Source organism: Trypanosoma cruzi, genomic scaffold, assembly GCF_000209065.1.
Source record: "Trypanosoma cruzi strain CL Brener 1047053516723 genomic scaffold, whole genome shotgun sequence".
Lineage (NCBI taxonomy): Eukaryota > Euglenozoa > Kinetoplastea > Trypanosomatida > Trypanosomatidae > Trypanosoma > Trypanosoma cruzi.
Window position 1 is genome coordinate 748,479 of NW_001849576.1, and position 22,786 is coordinate 771,264.

Sequence of the window (22,786 nt, forward strand, 5' to 3'; positions counted from 1 at the left end):
AGTGTGTGCGCTGGTCGTCCCACGCTTCGGCTTTTTGTTTTATTGTTTGTGGTTGAGTGCACCCATTACCCCTTTTTTTATCGACTATTGTTTTTTTTTGGATTGTTGGTTTGCTTTGACTGCGAACGTATGATTCTCTATTTTTGTATTTTTTCTTTTCTCTGAGATATTGTCGGTGTTTCTTATTCCTGTCAAGCCATGAAGTATTTTCTGTTACGCCGTGCGTCAGTTGATCCACGTCGCCTCACGGTTTGCAGTGCTGCCGGTGCTTCTGGTTGTGATGATGTTTGTGATGTGTTGTGCCGGCGGGTGCTTTGCTGCCAGCCTGACGTACTCCTGCTCCTCTGACAAAACGATGCGTGCCGACAGGGCGAAGTCGATCCCGGCTGTGGTGAGGGACGTGCCTCTTGGATCTGAGGGTGCGTCGCAGACATGCACCGTCATTGGGAGGAATGGATGGGCGCCCACCCGCATCAATGTGTCGACAAGGGACCTGGATGGCACCAGGAAGTATTGCAGCTCAGAGCGGTATTGCGCAATGAATTCATTGGTGGCAATTGCGAGTGTGAAGGTGACGTTTTTCTATGCTGAGAAAAGGGAAGTATTTGTTTCGTTATATTTTGCCGCCACTGTTCGTTAATGGCCTGCGGGCTGTCCGTAGCGATGTGGCCAGTTTTTCCTTCTTGAACGGTGCTGTCGTGCGAGAGGGTGTTTTTCCAAATAGTCGGATGCTCAGTTGTCGAGGACGGATGCATTCCCACAGCGTGTGCGGCAGGGCCTCCCGTGGATTGTCGGCGCTCAGCGGCTGGTGGGGTTGCAGCAGAGGAGTGGCTGAAGGGCTACGGCTGTCATTGGAGCTTGCAGAGGTGCGTTGTCCGTTTTTTTTTTTTTATAGGAGCTTGTGAAAAGAATGATCGCGGGAGAGCTGGCTAACTTAATTAATGTATGTATATATCCTGATAAATGAATGCATTCTTTATGATACTTTCTACCGTATGAATCTTTTGGAAAGAACGCGACTTTGTAGGGGCAGGGAACTGATAGAGGCCGGATAAATTTTTAATTTTATTTTTTACAGACACAGCCAGGTAAGTTTAAGGAAATGACTTTGGTTCCCTACACACCCTCCGAGTGGTGTGATATTGGCGCCCGTCTCTGGGACATGGTGTCCCAATGTGGCGAGACCCAGGTGCAGATGACGTTTATTAATGGTAACCAGATGTCGGATGAGACGTTGACCGTGGCCCCATCATCCACAGGCTTATGCTTGTTCCATGGACCTGTCTCTAAAGCTTGGCAGGATTCTACTCTCATTGGACATATTGCGAATCTCCGGGCGCCTCGGATCCCTAATTTTGAGACACAAGCGCTCCTGCCCGCTATGGGGGCAGCCCGGGAGTTGGGGCACCAACAAGGGCTCATCACTGCTGAAAGGGAACGCCTGAATATTGATTACGCGAACGCCGTTGCGGACGTGCAGAATCGAAATGCTCAGCTTAACTCGCAGTTTCAGAAGGCGCATCACAACCTATCGGTAAGGGAATCCACTATCGCCGGGGCCGGCAACCAGGTCCTAGAACTACGACAGCAGTTGGAGGCCGATCGCGCCCAATTACGGGAGCGCGAATTCAACTTGGGAGTCCTCACTGGTCAACTCCAGGAACGGGAGGCACGCCTTAACGCACTACAAACCGCGCGGGATGCGGAGACGGCGGGGCGGGACGAGTCTCCCGCTACTTAACACGTTGCCAACGATGGCGTAACTACACTACCGCATCAAACGGATATCTTGATGGCTGGTGGCGTGCCTAGCAGCGCGGCCCGACGCAGTTCGGCGGCTTAAAGACTCCCTCATGGTAATGCTGCGAGACCACATTTCCACCCTTCCACGCCGTTGCCCTCCCGCACTTCTCCCCTGGACGCCCGATTACCGGCGGAAGAGGACCGCAGTTTCTGCGCATTCGACGTCACTACGTGGCCCTCGCGTGTATGGAATGAGGGCGCCTCCGGAGTCATTATCGACCTCCGGTGCGCATACCAATGCTGACAACAGGACAAAGAGCAGGTTAAACTTGCCTTTGACAATTTGGTCGAGTGGATCAGCGCGCTGGAAGTCCTGCAGGATCCCACCGATCGAATCATGAATTTGGGGAGGTCCCTACTGAATACATTCCGGATGCAGCTCACAATTGCATCCGATCCCGGCATCCGGCTTTCCAAACTGCGCGCCCGTTTTTACACCGCTGTTCACCATACGGACGCTTATGCGAGGGCAGCCCAGCTTTTCGTCGATCGGCGAGAAACCCAACGCACTTTGCGATGCCAACGTTGTCATATCTTTGGACACGAGGCATCTACATGCAATGTGCGTCCGAGAGGGAATTACTCACAATACAGGCGTCCATCAAAAAACGGCCGAGGGGCTGCCGCACGCCGCTCATGAATGCTGACGACGGGAGCCCCATCCATTCCGCCACTTCCCACCAACCCTCAAAGGCAGCGCACCGCGCCGCCGATGCTCCACCTGATCTTTCAAATTGCCCGACGCAATTGTTGAGAAGGGCGATGGAGCTTATCCGTAAACGACGCTCGAATGTGGTACGACGAATTACCGACATCCCCGCTTTGGGCCAGTTATATGAGGAAAGCGAACGAGGTCGCTCGAGAGATGTGCGCGCCGTCAACGTGGGGGCGTGGAATATCCCTCGCGGGGCAATTCACGACCTTTTGCCGCACGCACGAACAGCCGATGAACGAGGAGAGCTGTGCGGCCTTTTTGATGGCAATCGATGTGGCGCCTTCGAACCAATTGCGGTACGCCAGGATGCTGCGGTCCATGTTGGAAATGAATGGAACCCCGCTGGGCATGGCGATTCTGGGGTTACAAAAAATTGCGGCACGATCGGAGACGAAGCAAGCGCGCCCCTTAACAAAAGAAGAGATGAATCAAGTAATCCGCAGTCGGACCGATTGGAAGGAACGTGTTGTTTTTCGACTTGCGTGTATAACGGCGAGTCGTTGGTCCGAGATTGCGGTCTTGACTCCCAACAATTTCACAATGGAGGCGGACGGGGCCTTAATTTTGTATTGGCCCGTGGCGCCGAAGATGGCGACGACGGATCCCCACCGCGCCTCGCGGTTCGTGAGGACACGAGGGCAGGACGCTTTCGACACTATAAAGCTATGCAGGACACTTCAAGAGAAGGAAAAGCTCACGAATATTACTAATGTCAAAGTCGAACGAGCTCTGGCTCCTTGGAATGCCACGACGCATTCCATAAAACGCGGTGCGCTGCGGCACGCTGCTCAAATCGTGGAGGCACTCAATTTGAATCCACACGTGATCTCGCAGTTGGCGAAGCACGTCGACCCGTTCGACCTTCCCCAGAATACTGTTCGATATTTGTGGAGGTACACCACACTGCTGACCCAGGTGGCGTCGCTGGTCGCATTGATGTGAAGGGAGAAACGGCGGAAGGGCAAGAACCCTGTTTGAGAGCGGAGGAACGTTTTTTCCATGATTTTTATCACAATCATGCTGCTACAATAACGAGACGCGTGACAAGGACGCGTCTGGCCACTCCACAAGATGAACACGTTATCCCGTTACAGCAGGTCAACGTGACCGTGTTGAATCCAGAGTGGATCAAAAGTCGGTTGAATCCGGCCGCCCTGGAGAGTCTCATGCAAGTTTGGGGACTCGTCGGGCGGTCCCCTTTCCCTCCGTCTTCCTCCGGTGAAGCGCGCGAAGGCTCACGGAGAATTCCAACCGCTGACGCGCGATTGTTACGAAAAGCAGGAATAATCGAGGACGCTTCGTCTACAATAACAGGCGGATGGATAATACCTTTCTCGGTTGTGGAGGAGAAAACCACCGGTTTGCGACGACGATGGATCGCGTGGCCACGCGACAAGAACAGAGACGACCCTTACGAGGCTAATGCACCTCTTTTACACATTTCCCGTTATCTGCCGCCCGTGATGGCTGAGGCCGCTTCCTGCCTGAACTTAAAGGCATCCTTTTTTTTAAGTCTCTTTACCGCGGGAGACTCGGCATCTCTTTTGATGCCGCGTGGAGGACGGCACGCTGGTGGAGCTCACACGGCTCCCTATGGGATACAAGGCCAGCCCAGAAATTCTCCAGATTATTACTTCGGCGATTGCGGGGGTGACGACGGTGGTTCACCCCCTCCGGGCCGCACCTCCATCGGTGCGTGTCGACGTTTGGATCGATAATATACGCATTGCAGGGTTGAAAAGCGATGCGACATTGTGGGAAGCCCAAGTGCTTCGTAATGCGGACAGTTGTCACGCATCCTTGGGGAGGAACGCGAATCGGGCGCCACGCAGTACACCTTCCTGGGGGTGCAGTTTGATCACACTCACCGGGCGGTATCCCTGAGTGAGAAATTTGTCCGCTCTGTGCGCGCCATGCCGGCGCTCAATTCTTTAACCATCGCGGAAATGGAAGTTGTGGCGTCACGTTTTTTTGTACGCGGCTGCCATTTTGTGCACGCGTTTATGCGACCACTACTTTTTTATCAGGGCAGTGCGACGACGATTATCCGCACTTAACCGGGGGATTGTGCGGGAGACATCCCCGGCGAACCTACCGCCGTCAGCGGTTGGTTTGGGCGAGAGATTACGGCACATGATCGGGAATAATCGTAAGCGAATCATCAAGCCCACGGAAAGGCATCGGCCGCCATCATCACGGATGCATCGCTCCATGGTTGGGGAGCCGTTTTTATTCTCCAGACTCCGGCGAAGTTAAAATTGCCGGAGGGAAATGGGAGAGGAAACCTTTTCTTATCATGCAGGCCGAGGCACGAGCGGTACGCTTGGCCTTATCGGCCTTTTCCGCCATCTTGCCATCCACCATGGACGTTTGGGCGCACAGCACTTCGCTGCGAGGAGCGGTGAATAAAGGCAGCTCTAAATCACACGCCATGACGTGGGAGCTGCAACGGATATACGAGTTTTTGGACTCTCGCGGAGTGCAGGCAAATTTTGCCTACGCACGGTCTTCGGAAAACCCCGCAGACGGCATATCACGCGGTCGTGTTTTTACACTTCGGAACTTGGCGAAGGGGAGCGGCGAGGTCTTGTGGTTGGAGGACCCCAAAGTCTCCCACTTCGTAAGTAATAATATTTCAAATCCTAACTGAGGACAAAGGACCATGCTAATGGTCCACAGAATTCTATATATTGAATGGAAATAAAACATTGAAGCAATTAACTAACGAACCTTTTTTCCTAACTTGTTTGGTTCCATAGAGTTTCAGGATCCGGCCAGCTGCCCGGAAGATTATTCTCGTTGATACGCTTGGCATTTTCGGTGGTGACCTGCGCGTGAGGCACTTGTTGGGAGACCGTGGAGCTGTCGCAGAATCCACATGTGAGGCCTTCTGCAACGATTGGAGTGCCAGGGTTAGTGCATCGGGCGTGTGCCTTCATATTGTGGACGGACGAGAAGACGCTGCCACCGATTGGGCAGGGCGACGTTGATCCGCTGCTCGTCATCCTACGAGGAGGTGCCGTGGACACGCCAGGTGGAGGTTCCGGAGGAGGTCGGGGTAGTCCTGCCTCTTCAGTGTGAGAGGGCGGCACCACCGACATAATGGGTTGCTTGTGATCCGCAGGGCGCGTGCCAGTCTGCCGAGGAGTGGGCAGGAGGACGTCAATCAGCCGCTTTCTGCTCGGCAAGGAGTGGCGGTGCTCACGTCGGGAAGAGGTCACGGCGGAGGCAGAGCACAGACGCGGTCCCAACAGCACCGCAGCACAGCCGATCCCAGAGGGCAGGGACGTGGCGCCGCCATGCCTCGGGGCATCACAGGCCTTGGGATCGAGAGAGCACCAAGCTGTTTCGCACGGACCTCTAGCAGCATGGAGAAGCCACCGCGAAGGGCATGATTGCGGTCCTCCCGTTTGCGGAGCAATTCAGCTCGTGGCAGGCTGCCGCCGCAACACACTCGGCCTGCTCCATTCAGTCCGTCCAGATACATGTGGGAATGTCACGGCTGCCGCTCGTACGGTGCCGCGGTGCATCTCCAACCATGTGATTACAGCGGCCAGAGGTGTTCCACACGCCGAGGTGGAAGCATCACAGTCAGCTGCACGCAGGGAAATGGCGACATGTTTCCGTCGTGGCAGCATGCCTGCCTGTCGCAGGATGCCGTCCTCCGTCCCTGCAGTGTGGGATGGTAGATGGTGGTCCGAGTCCATGTAAAGTGGTGGACGTTTAGTGGGAGACACGCAGTACGCGTTGCGCAGTCACGTCGGGAAACGAAACGCTGCGGCCGCTGATCCACGTTGCCTGCGCCGGGTCGTCGGACAGCCCAATCTCCATGCCGGTTGGGGTGGCGGCGAGGTCCTCTCCTGCCGTCGTGGATGGTGAGCAACCGTCCCGCAGCTCATGATGTGAATTCAGGTCGCAAATAACCGCTGCAGGACCAAGGCGACGAATGGTGCTCGTAAAGTGAGCAGCGTGGGCAATTGCCGTGGAAGTTTGCAGAGGTTCACCACGTACATGCTGGGGCAGGCCGGTGGGTACACGCGGAAGGCATTGGTCTCCAGGCAGTTGGTGCCAAGAGCTACAGGTGCTCGCACGGCAAGGTGTGGCGCACCAAGAAGGCCACGCCACTGGCACGCCCACTGCAGGCCTGGTGGAAGTCACCGCAGCCAGTGAGCCTCGTCGCTGGGGCACTCTCGTGCCTGCACTCCTGCAGAAGAACCATGCCGGGATGGTGCTGCGCCAGTCGAGCAGCAGGGGCAATCCTGAGGGGCGAAGGGCCTGAAGTTCTGAGCTGCCAGATAACCACAAGGCCATCCTCATCGGGGCTGCGGCTCTTACGGACACCACCGCAGCGGGTGACGCCGACGGAGTGACCGCAATGAAACGACCATGCGGTTCTGTCAGTCGGGCTGCAGGCAAACCGCCTCGCCGCTCCACAACCAACAGAGCGTGGCACCTTCTCGAGGGTGACGCCGTCGTGGTCCCCATCACGCTCGCAGCAATGCCCTGCCGCAATCACTCCCACAGAGAGACAAGGAAGTCTGTGTGGATTTGTGCCGAGAGCACAGCGACTGTCATCGTCAGAGGAGGCCATCGTGGCACCGTCCGTCATGCGTCATCACACACCGAGCAACGCACGAACCCAGCACAGTAAATACAACAAGGAGAAAAGAATGGTCCCAAGAGCAGGCAACACCTTCACGCATGGCGGGCATCGTGCAGCCGTGTTGCCATTTCAGCACGGGACGCAAGCCCACGCCCCGCCGTCGCCAAACATTACTGCAGAGCACTGTGCAAACACTTATTTTCTGTGTGCTGGAAAAGCAGAAAGAGGAGCACAGGGAGGGACGTCAACTCGGTAAGAGGCACAGCTGGATGACAGCGATACATGCGGTACGTCCCCAACCTCAACAATCACACACGGTGGCAGCACACACCCATCGAATAAAAAAAAAAAAGAAAGAAAACAAAAAACACGGCGGCAGGGTGTGGCTGTGTGTGTGGCGCTGCGGGTGTCTGCCCGCCCTGGCCGCAAGAAAACAAAACAGGAGGGAAAGAAATGTGTGCGCCGCCCCACAGGCCCTCGTCGCACGCCCACACGTCACGGCTCCCTCAGCGCGCCGTTCGTCGCGGCCCCTCCTCATGCGTGCAGCAGGCGAGGCGCACAGGGCCGTCGTCATGAGCGTGTCGGTGGGTGTGCGAGTGGAGCAGTTGGGCGGGAAACACACGGCACCCCTCACAGGAGGAGTGCAGCAGAAACAATTAAAAGAGGGAAGAGTAGAAAAGAAAAAACATACACGGTGATTCCCCTCGAAAGCAAAAAAAAAAGCAAAGAAAGAGTAGCAAAAAAATTTAAAGCAAACCGAAAAAAAAATTAAATTTACCAGTAAAACAATAAAAAAAAAGCGTGGGACGACCAGCGCACACACACTCTCATTGCTCCCGTAAAGCAAAACACACACACAGAGGGAGAGAGAGAGAGGTCGCCCACTCAATGCAATAAAAACAAAACAGAAACAGTTACGGTGCTCCGCCCATGCAGCCAGGCAGGACGGCAGCGGTGCGTGTCGTGCAAAAGAGAGCACCAACGGGCCTGCATGGGTGTGCATGCATATATACAATGGGCACATTATTGTGTGTGCCTCGTGGCGTGAGGTGAGGGCGAGAGTCCATGCAAGGGGACACACACAGTGAGAGAAGGACGAGTGTGTGTGCGGGCGGTGCACGGCTCTCTCTCCCTCACTCTCACGCGGCCACCACCGCCGCAGCAGCCGCACACGCAACAACAAGAAGAAGCAAAAGAGGGGAGGTGGTGTGGGAGACTGCGGTGCTGCCGTCACTGTCGCCTGCTGCTGCCGTGTTGTTCAGGTTAAGGCCTTTGGCTGCAACGGTTTGTTTTTCGTTTGGCTCTTCTTTCTCTTTGGCTTCTGCTTTCTCCACTTCCTCCACGTTGTTTTCATTTTCTTGCCTTGTTTTCTCTGCCTCATTGTGGTCATTGTCCTTTACGGCTGTTTGCCTTCCGTCAACATTTTCATTTGTTGTTGCTTTTCCTGAATCTTCCTCTTCTTTTGGTACCTCTTCTCTGTTGTGTGCCTCCCTTTCTGCGGCAGGTGTTTCTGGATTTGATTTTGCTCCAATGGTTGTCTGTTCTTTTCCTGCATCTTCTCGTTGCGTCTTTTTTCCCGGGTTTTTTGTTTCTGTTTCGACTGCATCTTCTTCGGTACTTAATTCTGCTGCTAATTTCTCTGCTTTTGATGGTCGTGCTGCTTCTTGCGTTTGCGTTCTCTCGGCGTCTCGTTCTCCCCCATTGCCGTCATCATTCTTTTTCTCAATACTTTGACGGTCCGTAGCGTCAACAGGGGAAGGAGGCTGAAGAACTACAGTTGCGTCAGGGGTGTACCGTCGGCACCACCACCCCCATTCACTTCTTTTCCTTTTTTACTGCTTACTGCATCTCCTTCCTTCTCTCCTTCACCGTCCTTGTGATCTGGGCCAAGAGCTGAATCTTCAGTGTCTTCATCACCTTTCCCGGGATCGTCCTGTTTATTCTCTTCAGCCCTTTGCTTTTCTTTCTCTTCCAATTCTTTTTGTGGTTCTTTTTCTTCTTTGGGTTCTACGACTTCTTCTTGAACTTGCGGCGTGACTCCGTTATTTTCTTCCCGACCTCCATTTGAATTGCCGGTGGCTGCATTGCCAACTTGGTTTTCACCATTGGTACTGTCAGGGCCTTTCGTCTCTACAGTCGGATTTTCCTCTTTTTCTTCTTCCTTTGATTTCCCTCCACTTTCGCCTTTCGTCGTCTCAAGAGACCCTGCGGGTTTCGGTGGATTCTCTCCTGATTTTGCATCTGCTTGTCCTGGCTCTGGAACGAGCAGTGATTGCACTTGTGACTCTGCCCGCGAACCAGCAGCATTCACTGACTGATCCTCTGGGGAAGATCCGGAATTTATGTCAACCTCACTAGAAACACCATCAGTAGCAGCAACGGCAAACTGTTGACGCCTCCAACGGCTACGGCCATACACAACGGCACGCACACCGTCCATCCCCCGACGCATGCATTCCTCCACGGCGGACGCATTCGCACCGACTCCTGTCCTCCTGCCAACCTTCTCCACGCATTCCCTCCGCATCTGAGCGTGCTGTCCCGCGAAGGAATACTCAACCGCACTGCCATCGGCACCATCGGCCGCAATTCCAAATACACCGCACCACAGCACGCAGAGGGCACACACCAGCAGCACACGGCCAGTCATCATCATCGCCATCACTCCTGTCACTTGCGTGCAGCCTTCAGCAAAAACTAACAACACGTCAACGCAGAGCGGAAGCAAAAGGAAAGACAAGTCACGCAGCCACGCACAGCAGTAACAAACGATAGCAGCTTGCGCAGCAGCAGAGCACACACCATGAGGAAGTTGGAATCAGGAAAAGAAAAACAAAAACACACAACGCCCCGCAGTAATTGATCAGCAAGAAAACACACAAAACAATTAGAAAAACACAAAAAAGCAACAAGAATTTAATAAAATGAGCTGCACAGTATGGTTCCAGTGTGCATGCATCCACACGCAAACATGTGATTCCACGCAAAAATTGTATGCGTTTATTACATGTGAGTGTGTCTGGGATGCGTTCAACGTGAAGAATACAGTTAGAAGCAAAAAGGAGCACACAGCAGGGCAGCGGAAGCAAGTGAAGCAAAACACAATCATTATTTTCTCTTATTTATTTGCATCGGACCACACTGGAGGCACAAGTCCCCGTGGCTGAGTGCTGGCACGCACAGCCCGCACACACCTCTTCAGCCCAGAGTGGTGTACGCCAGCGCGGATACGGCGAGCAGCAGCGGGGCACACACCCACGCAGAGCTGCTGAGGCTGCCGTCGATTTCGCGAAGACGTGACGGTGCGCGGGTGGTCGTCGTCGTTGGTGACTGTGTTGTAGTTGTAGTACTGGTGGTAGTCGTCGTCGTGGTACTTGGTGCCTCTGGCGCAGTGGTGGTCGTGGTGGTGGTTGTAGTGATGTTTGATGCCAGTGTTGTAGTCGTACTGGTCGTTGTAGTTGGCACATTTGTTTTGTCTGTGGATGTATTCTTGTCAGTTTCTGTCCCTGTCGTACCGTTCTTACCCTTTTTCTGTACCGTATCGTCCGCCTCATCTGATTTTGGCAACTTATAGGTCGAACGTTTTCCCTCTCTGGTAGTTGTTCCCTGTTCCTCTCCAGGCTCCTTAACTGGCAACCCTGACGGAACGGTTTCCTCATGTGGTGACACTGCTACAGTGGCCAATTGATCGGCGCGTCTTCCACCATCTTCATCCTCAGGAACGTCAGCGGATTCAGTATCAGTATCTGCCACGCCCACCGATGGGCAGCAGCACAGGGCGAGCACCAACAGGGCGCACAGCAGACGGCACGTCATCATCATCGTGAGTGTGGTCGTTCAGTGGTGTGGAGCTGATCTGCACAGTGAGGGACATGGAGAGCAACAGGGGAGACGAGAGGTGCGGCAGACACACACAGAGGGCACACCACATGAGGAGAGGGCAGCAGCCAGGCATGCACCGTACGCCGCACACCACGCACGACACACACTCCAATCCACGGCAGCAGGCACACACACAGCCCTGCCGCAACACCAACACACAGATGGAGGAGGGAGAAGAAAACAGGAGCGGCACACAAGGATCCACCGCATGCACACACGGCGAGAGCGGTCCGTCGTGTTGGCACCCCTCACGGAGGGTGCGCACACACACAAGGAGGTGCAGCGCACACAGCAACACAACAGCAAAGCAACAATAAAAAAAGGAGATCCCCGCACACCACGTGGATTGTTGGTCCACGGGAAGTGCAGCCAATATTCGTCACAAAAACAATTCAGTTGCCTTCGGCCTTCGTTCATATTCAGAGCACACCACTTCATGCAGGTCTGGGCACCGCAGCAGCAGCCGCACACGCAACAAAAAGAAGCAAAAGAGGGGAGGTGGTGTGGGAGACCGCGGTGGTGCTGTCGCTGTCGGCGGTGGCCGTTGTTCCTTTTCATTTTTGGTGAATGATGTTGTTGTGAATACTTCCGGTTGTTTGGCTGCAAATGATGTTGAAAGACAACTGGTGTCCTGACACTCTGTCAATGCCTTCCCTGTCCCGTCGATTTCTGTGCTCGCCGCTGGAGTAGGCGAGACGCTGACAGGGCTGCCAGCACCATCTGACTGAACTTTGTCTGCCGTGTTCTCGTCCCCAGTCCCACTGCACCAGCTGCTGGGGCGGTGCAGCAGTAATGCAAGAAGCACCAGCAATGGGCTGGGGTGCCGGCCGCATCAATCAATGGGTGTGTCCGCAATCGATAGGAACGTGCATCGACAGGGACTTCTGCACCGACGCTCAGGAATGGGGGAACAGTGGCGACAAACAGAACAGTGCGTGTCACCCCGGAAAATCCGCAAGGCGTATTGGCGCGGGCTGTGTTTTGGTCTCACGGCGACGGAAATGAATGACGACGCGAGTGACTTCGTCGTCGTGCGTCTCCTCCTGCCATTCCTCGCGGTAAACCCATTGCCTGAGTGCATTTGATTCCGCCTGAGGAGCCAATTAAAAATGTTCTTCCGGTAGATGTATTGTACTCGCATGTGGCCACGGCCGCCCGCAATGCCTCCAGCGGATACACCTGCGATGCACGGTCAACGCAATCCACATCCACTCGTCGTGCATCATCCAACACCATCTTTTCCTTGGAGCTACGAACAACACCGGGCACACACTCCTTTTCGGCCGTCCACGACATGCGCCTGCAGTGAGGATCCGGAGAACGTTCCCATTCCTTTTGTGCACAAAGTCATGGAGCTGCCGCCGTTAAGCGCGTCCCGGCAAGGGCAACAACAGCCCGCCGCAGCACTCACGAATGCCCACCCGTTGCCTCCTGTGCAAAAAAAAAATAAACATTGGAGGGAAAACCGTGCACAAATGCACTGGCAAGAAAGGTCAGCACCAGTGGATGAACACTGAAGCCGTGGGTGCATGCTCCACAAATGTCCTTCCTTTTTTATTCGCCTTCTTAGTTGCATGGAAATGACTTGCAACCGCACACGCAAAAAAAAAAAAAAGCAAAAGGCAAGCAGCGCGGCCGTTGAAACACACACGCGCATCGTATGAAACGCTTCTTGGAGAGGAAGGGAATGCAGACACAAGCGCACACAATTCCAATGGACACCCGCAATCGTGTGTGTTGCGTCTGTTCCACTCTTTGGCCCTCGATGCATTCCTTTGCGTGTCTTGTCCCTGAGTCCCAGTGCCGTAGGATGCCAATTCCCTGCACAAACACACCTCAGGACGCGGCAGCGAGGCTCTCCAATGACCACCTCACGGCCATACCTTTTGGATATCTCATGGACCGAGCGCCTCTCGCTGCAGGCCACACCACACAAAACAAGCAGCACAATGCGCTGAGGAGTTGTGAGGGCAATCGTCCCACCACCGCCACCCAGATCAGGATGATTCTCCTCTTTGCCACCACACCCTTGAAATATCCCGGCGGTTTTTCCTGCTGCTCCACTGTTTTGGCCACCACTCGCGCCATTTGCCCCCATCGCATGATGGCGCTCCATCGATGCCAACGACAGCCCAATCCGCAGCGTCCTATTCCTGTCCGCCGTCTCCATCATCATACAGGCATGCTTCAAAAACGTATCCTCGTCCGTCGCGGCGTTGCCCGCAGAGGCACTCGTGCTCCGTCCGCTCTGCGCCGACGCCGTGCTGTATCGTTGCACGCTCCCGGCCCTCCTCGTCACATGCTCAGGGTTCGCAAACAAATGGGCGTCGGGCGTCAGTCCACCGTCTCGGATCAGCTGCTGCTTCTTGGCCTCCGTCAACTCGTCGGTGCTGCTCGCAGCCACAAGCAACAGGAGGAGACGCAGACGCACTGGCCGGGGCATCGCCGCATCCCTCGTCAGGTGCCGCACGCCATCCAGGTTTTTCCTGAGGGGTTGGTGCCCAACGGCGATTTCTTGTTCCACCTCCCACACCTCCGCCAGTCGCTTCTCCCGGTACTGTGCCACAAGCCTCGCGCAAATATCGATGTGCAGCGACAGTCTGGCTTGCCTCTCCCAAAACTCCGGCGGAGCCCGCACCGCACTGCTCAACTCCGCAAGATTGGCCTTCGGCTCCAAGTCCTGCACCAATCCCGGGTGATACGCGTGGAGGTTTTTCAGCACCGCCGGAAGCTCCTCCACGCACTGCGCAAGGAATCAGTGACGGTACGAGCGCCGGTACACATCTTCCTCACCAATTACTGCCGCTTCGAGTCCTCACCCAGACAATTCCTACAGGTCTGCTCATACAAGTTATTCTGCAGCGGCATCAGGTCATCAAGCAGACACTGAGATGTGTGTTGGTGCATCAGCGGCATCACCGTGACACAGCCCCAATCAACGATGATCCGCACCGGGTTGCCGCGGCTGTCGGCGCCCCTAAGTGAAATCCGGCTCGTCGTGGTATTGCCTGGCAAGCCCTCAAAAAAGGTCCCGGCAAGCCCATGGCAGATGCTGCCTCTGTTTTGTTGGCGAATGGCAGGCACACCGTTGTTCATGGCGTGAATAGCCGCCACAGGACGTGACGCCGCAACATCCAAAACGGACCATCAATTCGGAGGCGACAGTGGCGACAGCAGATGAAAGAACCCATTCTGCATGCTGAGGTGGAACACCAGCACCTCAGGGGCGGCGAAGTCTAACATAATGTCCTTGGAACGCATCGCTATCGGCGCTATCCGAGCCCGCGGGAGTTGCTGAAGGCGACGATGCGGGGTGCACCCCAGCGCAAAGATGTGTACATCCCTGTGCAGGACCTTTGCCATCCAATCCTCAACCACGCGGCTCACAGACGCATCCTCCACGGCAAAAAAGTAGGGTGCAGGGCTACTCATAATCGGCTGCCGCGGCGTCATGGGGTCCTCAAGCAGTGTCACGCCGTGCTCCATGAGATCATGAAGACGCAGTGAGCAGCTCAGCGCAGACGCAGCATGGCATCGCAGAAAAAAACTTTAAACGATCCATGAACGGCGTCAAGCATCTGGTGGAATATATAATCCCGCGCACAACCACAAACGCCATTGCTGGGCTCACGCGGCTGCCCTTCTTCCGTCGGCCTTGACCGCACCAACCCGCCCCGCATAATATGTCAAGCACAAGTCACACAGACAATGTGCTTCGACATGCATGTGTTTCTTGTGTGCGCACATTCCACTCGCACTGGTGTATGTATGTGCGTCTCAGAAAATCTAACAAACACACAAGCAATGCCATAAGACCATACGGTGGCCCACATCGGCAACCAACACGGGAGGAGCTATGTGCGTCGGAAGTACAACCAATCTCAAATAAAAAGTCAAACGGAGCGGACACAGCACATGCATATGGAGAAAGGGACCCAATGAAATAGATGTTTTTCTATTGGGCATCCAATGATGAGTACAGGCCACGCAGGAGGAAGCGCAGTCGCCTCGCAGCGCAACGCCGTCCACACCGCAACTCGATGGAGTGTTGCCACGGCGGCAGTAGAGGCAAGCAGAAGAAGCAGCGGACAGGGACAAGCAGCAACAGTGTCATCACCGAGAGTCGGAGGCGAGGCCTGCATGCCTTCCGTCTCGCTGCTTCGGTCCCTGCCGCCGAGAGAAGCTTCTTGCGGTCTGTCGGGGCATCCTGGCCGGATCCACTTCTCCTCTGTCGACGGATGCTTCTGGGGAATAGCCGTGACAACATCCTTCGGTGGTGTGCCGCGGCAGGTCCCAATGCTCTCTGCATCGGGGACGGATGCCCCTGGCAAAAGTTCAGTAGATGCCGGTGAGACCGTCCCGCTCCACACGCTCTCTCCTCGCCGTCCCACGGAACCACTGGAAGCAGCCTGCCGCTGTTGGCGGATATCGTGCACACCTGCGCGTGGTCACGGCAAATACCGTTTCCATCATCGTACGGTCGAGTGGTCCACGCAATCGTCGCTCCGTCCGTGCATGGGGCGCAACGGACGTTACCCTTTTCAGTCACTTCCAGATGCAACTGCATGCCGAGACACCTCAATGCCGCATGCGTGGCAGCACTGAGATGTGTTTCCTTCGGGTCCCTCGCATCCATCGTCGTGTTGGGAAGCGTGTCCGGACACCACGAAGAGGGCTCATCCCCAGGCACCGCAGAAAAATATTCTCCCCTCCAAATAACAGCGTCAACATCCCCCACATCCAGTGCGGGATCAGTAATGGGGCAACGGCCCATCGGGCGTTTGGCTGACATCTCATGGATACTCCCAAATACCAACCGTTGGAATAACGATCTGACGCGCTGCGTCTGGCAGAAAACGCCCAATTCGCGGAGCATGTGGAAATATTCACTCATTTTCGGTGCGGAGCACTTTCTCTGCAGCAGCCGGCACAACCAATCGGTGCCATCCACTCATCCTTCGCGTGGCGCTGCGACCAGTGCGACTCCAGCGTCCTCCCGTCCCCATCGTCATCCTGCAGCTCCATGCCATCAGTGTCGCCGCAGTCGTGGTGCTCCCTCGCAGGCATCGCGGCAGTCGTCGAGTCCATCACCACCGACAGCGCCCTGCCACGCACACCGGCAACATTCCTCACCATGCTGCGGCTGGCCATGTGCGGGCAGGCAAACCCACGAGCATGGGCCAACAAGTGCGCGGCGATGCGGGTGGCGATGCGTCCGTGAAATAAAACGGCCGGGAAAAGTGCATGGCGCCAGCGACGGGACGGCCATCCTCCAGCGTGGCGAAAAGCAGTGCCCACACACCACCCGACGCTGCAGCTACGCACTGCACCATAACAGAATCGGCAACACCAGTGGAACAATGCCCATCAGTCACCGTGAACCAACTGCAAACGCTACTCGTGGCAAATGGGGGCACAACCAACGGAGCCTCCAGTGGCCGGACGAGCAGACGATCCGCATGCAGTTTGACAGCAGCAGGGACAGTTTCTTCGGCAAGAAGGTTACCGTGCGCAGAGGACGGAACACCATCCTCAGAGTGACGATTTTCATTCAATGAATTCATTGCGTAACACCGGGAGAAGCCGCAATACTTCCTGCTGCCACACGGGTATTTTGTTGACGCCTTAATTCCTATGGGCACCCATGGGTCCCTCCAAACGCCGCTGCACACCTGCAACGCATCCTGCGCCCTGAGAAGCATTTTCCTCACCGTAACCGAAATCGACCTCGCCGTCGGAGATGACCACATCGTCAAAGAATCAGGAATACTTCAGGGAGACAACAAAGCAACCGCCGACAAATCACATCGCAAAGAAGAAGCAGCGCCGAAGGCCGTAATATTAACGTGAATCAAACGAAGCATGCCATAAGCCAAAGACAATCTAATTGACTCGAGAAGAATACAAGAGGCTGGCACTCTCCCAGAAGAATAGAAACAACATGAAACAAAAAAAAATTCAAGTGTCCAAAGTCAAACCAAACTGCCAATCAAAAAAGCGTGTAAAAGGTCCACTCAACCGCAACACAAGTAAAACATTACAAGAATAAAAAAACAAAAAGCCGAAGCGTGGGACGACCAGCGCACACACACTCTCATTACTCCCGTAAAGCAAAACACACACACAGAGGGAGAGAGAGGTCGCCCACTCAATGCAATAAAAACAAAACAGAAACAGTTACGGTGCTCCGCCCATGCAGCCAGGCAGGACGGCAGCGGTGTGTGTCGGTGCAAAAGAGAGCACCAACGGGCATGCATGGGTGTGCATGCATGTATACAATGGGCACATTATTGTGTGTGCCTCGTGGGGTGAGGTGAGGGCGAGAGTCCATGCAAGGGGACACACACACACAGAGAGAAGGACGAGTGTGTGTGCGGGCGGTGCACGGCTCTCTCTCCCTCACTCTCACGCGGCCACCACCGCAGCCGCACACGCAACAACAACAAGAAGAAGAAGCAAAAGAGGGGAGGTGGTGTGGGAGACCGCGGTGCTGCCGTCACTGTCGCCAGTCGTCGCCGCGGCACCCTTCATGGCCGTGGCTTCGACTGGTGTTTCCTTCGTATTGCCATGCTTATTTTGACTGTTTTTTGTGTCGTTTTTCCCTGCACCGTCAGCAGTTGGATCATCGCTTGATATCCCTTCTTCAGTGCCACTGTTAGCGTCGTTAATCTCAAAAACGCTTTTATTTGAAGATGTTGTTTGTGCTGGTTCACCATGACCGTTAAATGTTGCATCCCGCTGGTTGGCAGCGGCGGAGGCGCTGGCTGGGTTTCGTGGATTGCTGTTTGACTCCTTGCTCTCGTGAACACCTTGTGAATGTTGCACTAACACGAAATCTTGAGGACCGGGCTGTTCGCTTTCTTGTGCCGGGTCAATAACTTCCGATTGTTTTTCATCCTTTTTCCGCGCCGCTGCTGGTATGTTTCCTTGTTCTGATGATGTTAATTTCGGTGCCGCTGTTGCTGCCAACGCTGCTGGGACTGGTGAATCTTCTGGTGATGGCGCTGCCGTTGGCGGCTGTCCTTGCGTCGTTGGTAGTACTGGCGTTGCTGGTGATTGTGTTGTTGGGATTCCTTTTGCTGGTGTTGGCCCTTTTTTGTGCTTTGATTGTGGTGGTGATGATGCTTCCTCTTTTGTTTGATCATTGGGTATTTCTGTCTCTGCTGTCTCTACTGCTTCCTCTTCTCGCTCTTCTTCCTCAACATCATCATCATCATCAACAACGTCATAATCTTCTTCTTCCGTTTCTTCACTTTCTTTTTGCGTCTCGACTTCATCTGGCACTTGTTTTTTGGCAGGATCCTCTGGCTGGCTCACCATAACTCCATTTTCTAGACTCAACGCCTGATTTGCGGTGTTGGACCTCTGCATTACTGAACCTAGTGACTTCTGTGGTCCATCCTCATTTTCTCGAGATCCACGCAGTGGGCCCTCCAAACTCTCATCTTTTTCCCTGGTAACGTCAACTTCACCATCGGCCGCAATTCCAAATACACCGCACCACAGCACGCAGAGGGCACACACCAGCAGCACACGGCCAGTCATCATCGCCATCACTCCTGTCACTTGCGTGCAGCCTTCAGCACAAACTAACTCCCCGTCAATGTAGAGAAAAAGAAAAAAGGAGAGACAAGGTTTTTTTTTCCTACTCTTACCAGCGCGTCTAGCTATACAGTGCCATCTGAGTGCCGAAGAGGTGGTCGAGCAACGACAAAAGTTTCCTGCTATGAAGCAACTGTCATTGAGAGAACTTTCCGAGGCGAAGGTCCTGTTCAATGCCCAGCCGTCGGCGCACAGCCAAGGTGCCTGGACATTCTAGAAGCAGATGGTGCAAGGTTTCCTGCGGGCCGATTGGCGTGCTTGTGGAAGCTGGCTGATCCTGCGGCAGCAGAGATCGCCTCCTGGCACTTCTGTTTAGATGTCGTGTGGCGTCTGGGTTGTGTGCGCAGCGACTTCTGTGCTGTGCGGTACTTCTCCGTGTGGGGAAAACCATGTCACAGAAATCACATTTGAGCTCGGGAAGCGGTGGAGGATGTTCCGGGTGAAATGACCGACAGTGACTGACGAGACCCGAGAATCCCGTCGATGTAGAATCACAGTGCGGACATTTCTCCTTCCGACGGCGTGTGAGGGTCCGTCTGCTTACTGGAGAGACGTCTTCCTCCCTCGCCGACGGGGGAACAGTGTCCGTCGCCGGTGCAGTTGGATCGTTGTTAGAGCGCATATATGCAGACTGTTCCGGTGAGATGTTGCAGAATCGGCATTGGTTCGTGCAATCTCTCACGGCCCAGTATAGTCGGCCCCAGAGCTCAGATTCCCCGCACCTTGCCCTTGCGAGGCGAACCAGTTCCTGACGGTGTAGAACTTCCTGAGTGATCAGGTCCTTACCGCTGAGATCTGATGGCCTTGTGCCGCAAAGCAAGTAGCGATGAGTGTCTTGACGAATGGTACTACGCCACTTGTTGGTGAGCTGGGTAGTAAAACATGTCAGCAGATCCGTGTGCCATAAAGGTGCGATTCCTTGCTCCGTGTATTGTCCGGTTGCCATAGTCTGCGTCGCATACTGATCTGCAAGCTCGTTAGCATGTACTCCACAATGTCCGTAACAAAACTGCAGGTGCACGGACCAGCCAGCACGCGTCAGTGTTAAGAGACGCTGCCAGATCTGATCCTCCGTCCAGTCTGTCTGACTGAGCGGGCCCTTGTTTAGAGCCGCTAGAAGAGACCGACTGTCCGTAACCACAAGCAGGGTTTTACGCCTGTGGCGGATACAAGGAATCATCAGCTTCTCTAGGGCTAGAAGCAGCGCACGGGATTCCGTCCTGTAGCTGCATGGGCGTGCGCCGCAGTTTATGCTGGCCTTCTCTATTATCTCCGATGAGTTGAGGGATGAAAGCAGTATTCCAACCCATGCTGACTTGGGAACGTCGACACCGCCATCGGTCGCAAGTATCCACGAACGATGGCTGTGCAGCGCCAGAGCCTCTTCGCTGACTCTGCGCTTTTACCTTATCAGCTCTTCTTCGTCAGTTATTGAGAGGTCCATCGGAAGTTCCACACCGATGGTGACCCGGTGAGCGGAGGCCGCAAACCAGGGAGGAATGGAGCTGCGAAAGAACCGCTCTTCGCGTGGTGAGCTCTCGGTGATGCCATAGTCCTTTGTGTATGCGTCTACGAAGGCATATAGCTCGTCCCGAGATAGTGGCGAGATGCGGAAACCGGCGCGAGGCGGTGGCTCAGGCGGGGGTCTCCGCATCCAGTCCATCTGACATGCGCGTGTGTTCTCAAATATTGAGAGCCGCGCGCGCAGGCAAAGGACATGGAGCGGCGGCGTATTAGCCTCCAGCAGTGCGGATTCCGGGTCGACAGTGCTCGGAACTCCACTGACAATGCGCGCCAGAGTTGCGTACGTCTTCTGCATCTCATTCTTCGCTGAATCCGTCGCTACTGCCCATATGAGCTCGCTGCCATAGCGTAATTTGGAAGCACCGTATCCAATGACGAACGTGCGTAGGTCATGTGGAGATGGTCCCGCCTCTTTGTGCGCTATGCAGCGTAGCTGCGATATCCGTTGCGAAGTGGCAGCGCATTGCTTGGTGGCCGCCACATTTAGCGTCAGTCGTGGATCGAGATCCATGCCGAGAAGCTTCGTAGTTCGCGATGCCCCCATGGTCATGACTGGGATTTGGCATCCAGCCACTACCAGGGGCCACCTTCCTTCACGATCATAATCTGACTCCGTGTGCGTGGAAAGTGTGAACCAAGCAGCTTCACACTTTGACGGGTTGATGGCCAGGCCATTACCCTGACTCCACGCATGCAGTTTTTGAAGAACCATGTTGGCAGTGGGAATGGCGTCTTCCCGGGACTGCCCCTTAACGATAATAGAGAGGTCGTCCGCATACATGTCTGCTGTGACACCCGCAAAGCTGTTCAGCAGATTGAGAAGTGGGTGTACGTAAAGGGAGAACAAATACGGTCCCAGCACGGACCCCTGAGGAACTCCTCGCAGCATGGGACGCCGATCGCTGTGTCTGTGGCCAACTCGTGTCTTCGCGTAGCGACCACATAGAAAGTTTCTAAGCTACCCTCTACAATTCACCCCCGGAATATTAGCCAGCAAGCGACTGAGGACTCGATGATCTATGGAGTCAAAGGCCTTGCTGAAATCAACCAGCACCAGCAGGGTCCGATGGGGTCTGTAGTGGAGTTGATTGCCAATACCGCTCTTCTTGGGAAGGCTCACTTGGAAATAGTGATTTCTATTATGCTCCACTTCGTGTATCAGGTGTGCCAGCTGCATCGTCGTAGTACGCATACTACGATATGCATACTGGTGGGGGTGCGGCGTCCACACCCAAAGCAATCTCTTCAGTACCATTTTCTCAGCAACCTTACTCACAATGGAGGTAAGGCTGATGGGTCGATATGACTCAAGCAGTTCCGGCGACTTACCGGGTTTTAAGAGCGGAACGATGGTAGCGCGTCTCCATTCAGCCGGAATCGTACCGGTCGTCCAGCTGTGGTTAATGCAACGAAGAAGGAATCGGAGGCCCTTTGACGAAATATGTCGCAGTGCCTCACTGTAGACTTCATCCGGTCCGGGGGCCTTGCCATACGACGTATTACGTAGCGCAGCAAGCAGTTCCGTACGATTAAAATGTGCATCAAGAGGGGAGTGAAGATGAGCAAATAAACCAGATGTGGTGGCAGCGTCGTTTTTGTCCTGTGGCTCAGAACTAGATGAGAATGAAGAACCTGAATTAAATGTAGCGGCAGACTCGTTGTTGTTCTGCTGCCCAAAAAGAAAAAAAAGCATAAATGTTCAAAGATGCACTCTGTCTGTTGATGCCTTTGGAAAACCTAACTGCCTTGTGAGAGGGGTGAAATGGAAGAAAGATGCGATTGAGAGCATTCGCTGCTCTCCTTGCTGTTTTATAAGTGTGTTGACCACCTCCTAATAACATTGATGTGGGGGATGGAAGTGATGCCTTTTTTCGTCCGGAAATGTATTTCCATGCGAGTGGCTCGCCTGGATTTAACTTGCTGATGCGGCGTAGATACGTGTTGCGCAAGCGCTCTCGGAGCAGGAGGAAGAATTGACTCCTTGTCCGTTGCATTTCTGCCTCACGGTTGGGCGTCGGTAACTGTAGATAGCGGGCCTTGCTGTCGGCAGCAATCCGCTCTGCTTCCATGAGAGTGTCGTCCCAAAGCCTGGGACCGTCCTTGTGCATGCCGCGGGGGCAATGTCGTCGATACGAAGTTATAAGCGCTCTCGTGAAAGCCTTAATGCCTGTGGACTGCTTTTTATAGTCGTATGCCGGAAGTTGTGCGTCGAAGTCCTTGACGAATAAATCCCACTTGCACTTCCCCCAACTGTAGAAAAACTTAGGTGCCGAAGGGGGTGCCGAAGGTATGGTGTCCTTAAATGCCTGATGCAGCGTGAATGTCAGCATATAATGATCACTAAGCGGCGACACAGAAGCTGACCAATCCGACACAGTCAAATGCTTTGACCATGTCAGATCGATACAGGATCGTTTTCTTGTGCCACGGGCATACGTGATCTCACCAGGGGTGTTAACCAAGGTGAGTCCCGCATCCGTGCACAGTTCTAAAAATTCTGCAGCAACCTCGCTTGGAGAAGTCTCCAAGAATGGCTCCCACTGTGGGTGATGCATGTTGAAATCCCCACACAGCAGGAGCGGCGACAAGGCTGGAAGGCAGTTTACTAACCGCCTGAAGGATTGCGTTACTTGCGGTGGTGGTCTCATATAGGCACT

General features: G+C 54.5%; 4 protein-coding genes and 4 pseudogenes across 4 annotated transcripts, besides 8 other annotated features; 1 reads left to right on the plus strand and 7 right to left on the minus strand.

Moving 5' to 3' along the window:
* Nucleotides 1-22,786: part of a sequence feature (areas not merged during assembly with more than two copies in the genome that could not be assigned to a particular haplotype) that runs on past both edges of the window.
* Nucleotides 281-640, plus strand: Tc00.1047053510363.90 (uncharacterized protein; the record flags this gene model as incomplete). Its single annotated transcript, XM_814049.1, has 1 exon — nucleotides 281-640. The coding sequence occupies one exon, from the start codon at nucleotides 281-283 to the stop codon at nucleotides 638-640; it is 360 nt and encodes a 119-aa protein (XP_819142.1).
* Nucleotides 894-1,072: a mobile genetic element.
* Nucleotides 894-5,346: a mobile genetic element.
* Nucleotides 1,052-1,075: a sequence feature (AT_rich).
* Nucleotides 5,095-5,313: a mobile genetic element.
* Tc00.1047053510363.130 (uncharacterized protein) lies at nucleotides 6,594-7,127 on the minus strand (the record flags this gene model as incomplete). Its single annotated transcript, XM_814050.1, has 1 exon — nucleotides 6,594-7,127. The coding sequence occupies one exon, from the start codon at nucleotides 7,125-7,127 to the stop codon at nucleotides 6,594-6,596; it is 534 nt and encodes a 177-aa protein (XP_819143.1).
* Tc00.1047053510363.160 lies at nucleotides 8,260-9,783 on the minus strand (annotated as a pseudogene).
* Tc00.1047053510363.170 (mucin TcMUCII, putative) lies at nucleotides 10,320-10,943 on the minus strand (the record flags this gene model as incomplete). The annotated part of the gene is made up of 1 exon (XM_814051.1): nucleotides 10,320-10,943. The coding sequence occupies one exon, from the start codon at nucleotides 10,941-10,943 to the stop codon at nucleotides 10,320-10,322; it is 624 nt and encodes a 207-aa protein (XP_819144.1).
* Nucleotides 10,431-10,580: a microsatellite.
* Nucleotides 11,713-12,408, minus strand: Tc00.1047053510363.183 (annotated as a pseudogene).
* Tc00.1047053510363.196 lies at nucleotides 12,812-14,668 on the minus strand (annotated as a pseudogene).
* Nucleotides 15,921-16,649, minus strand: Tc00.1047053510363.209 (annotated as a pseudogene).
* Nucleotides 17,409-18,557, minus strand: Tc00.1047053510363.220 (mucin-associated surface protein (MASP), putative; the record flags this gene model as incomplete). Its single annotated transcript, XM_814052.1, has 1 exon — nucleotides 17,409-18,557. The coding sequence occupies one exon, from the start codon at nucleotides 18,555-18,557 to the stop codon at nucleotides 17,409-17,411; it is 1,149 nt and encodes a 382-aa protein (XP_819145.1).
* Nucleotides 18,156-18,265: a sequence feature (CT-rich).
* Nucleotides 18,639-22,786: part of a mobile genetic element that runs on past the window's edge.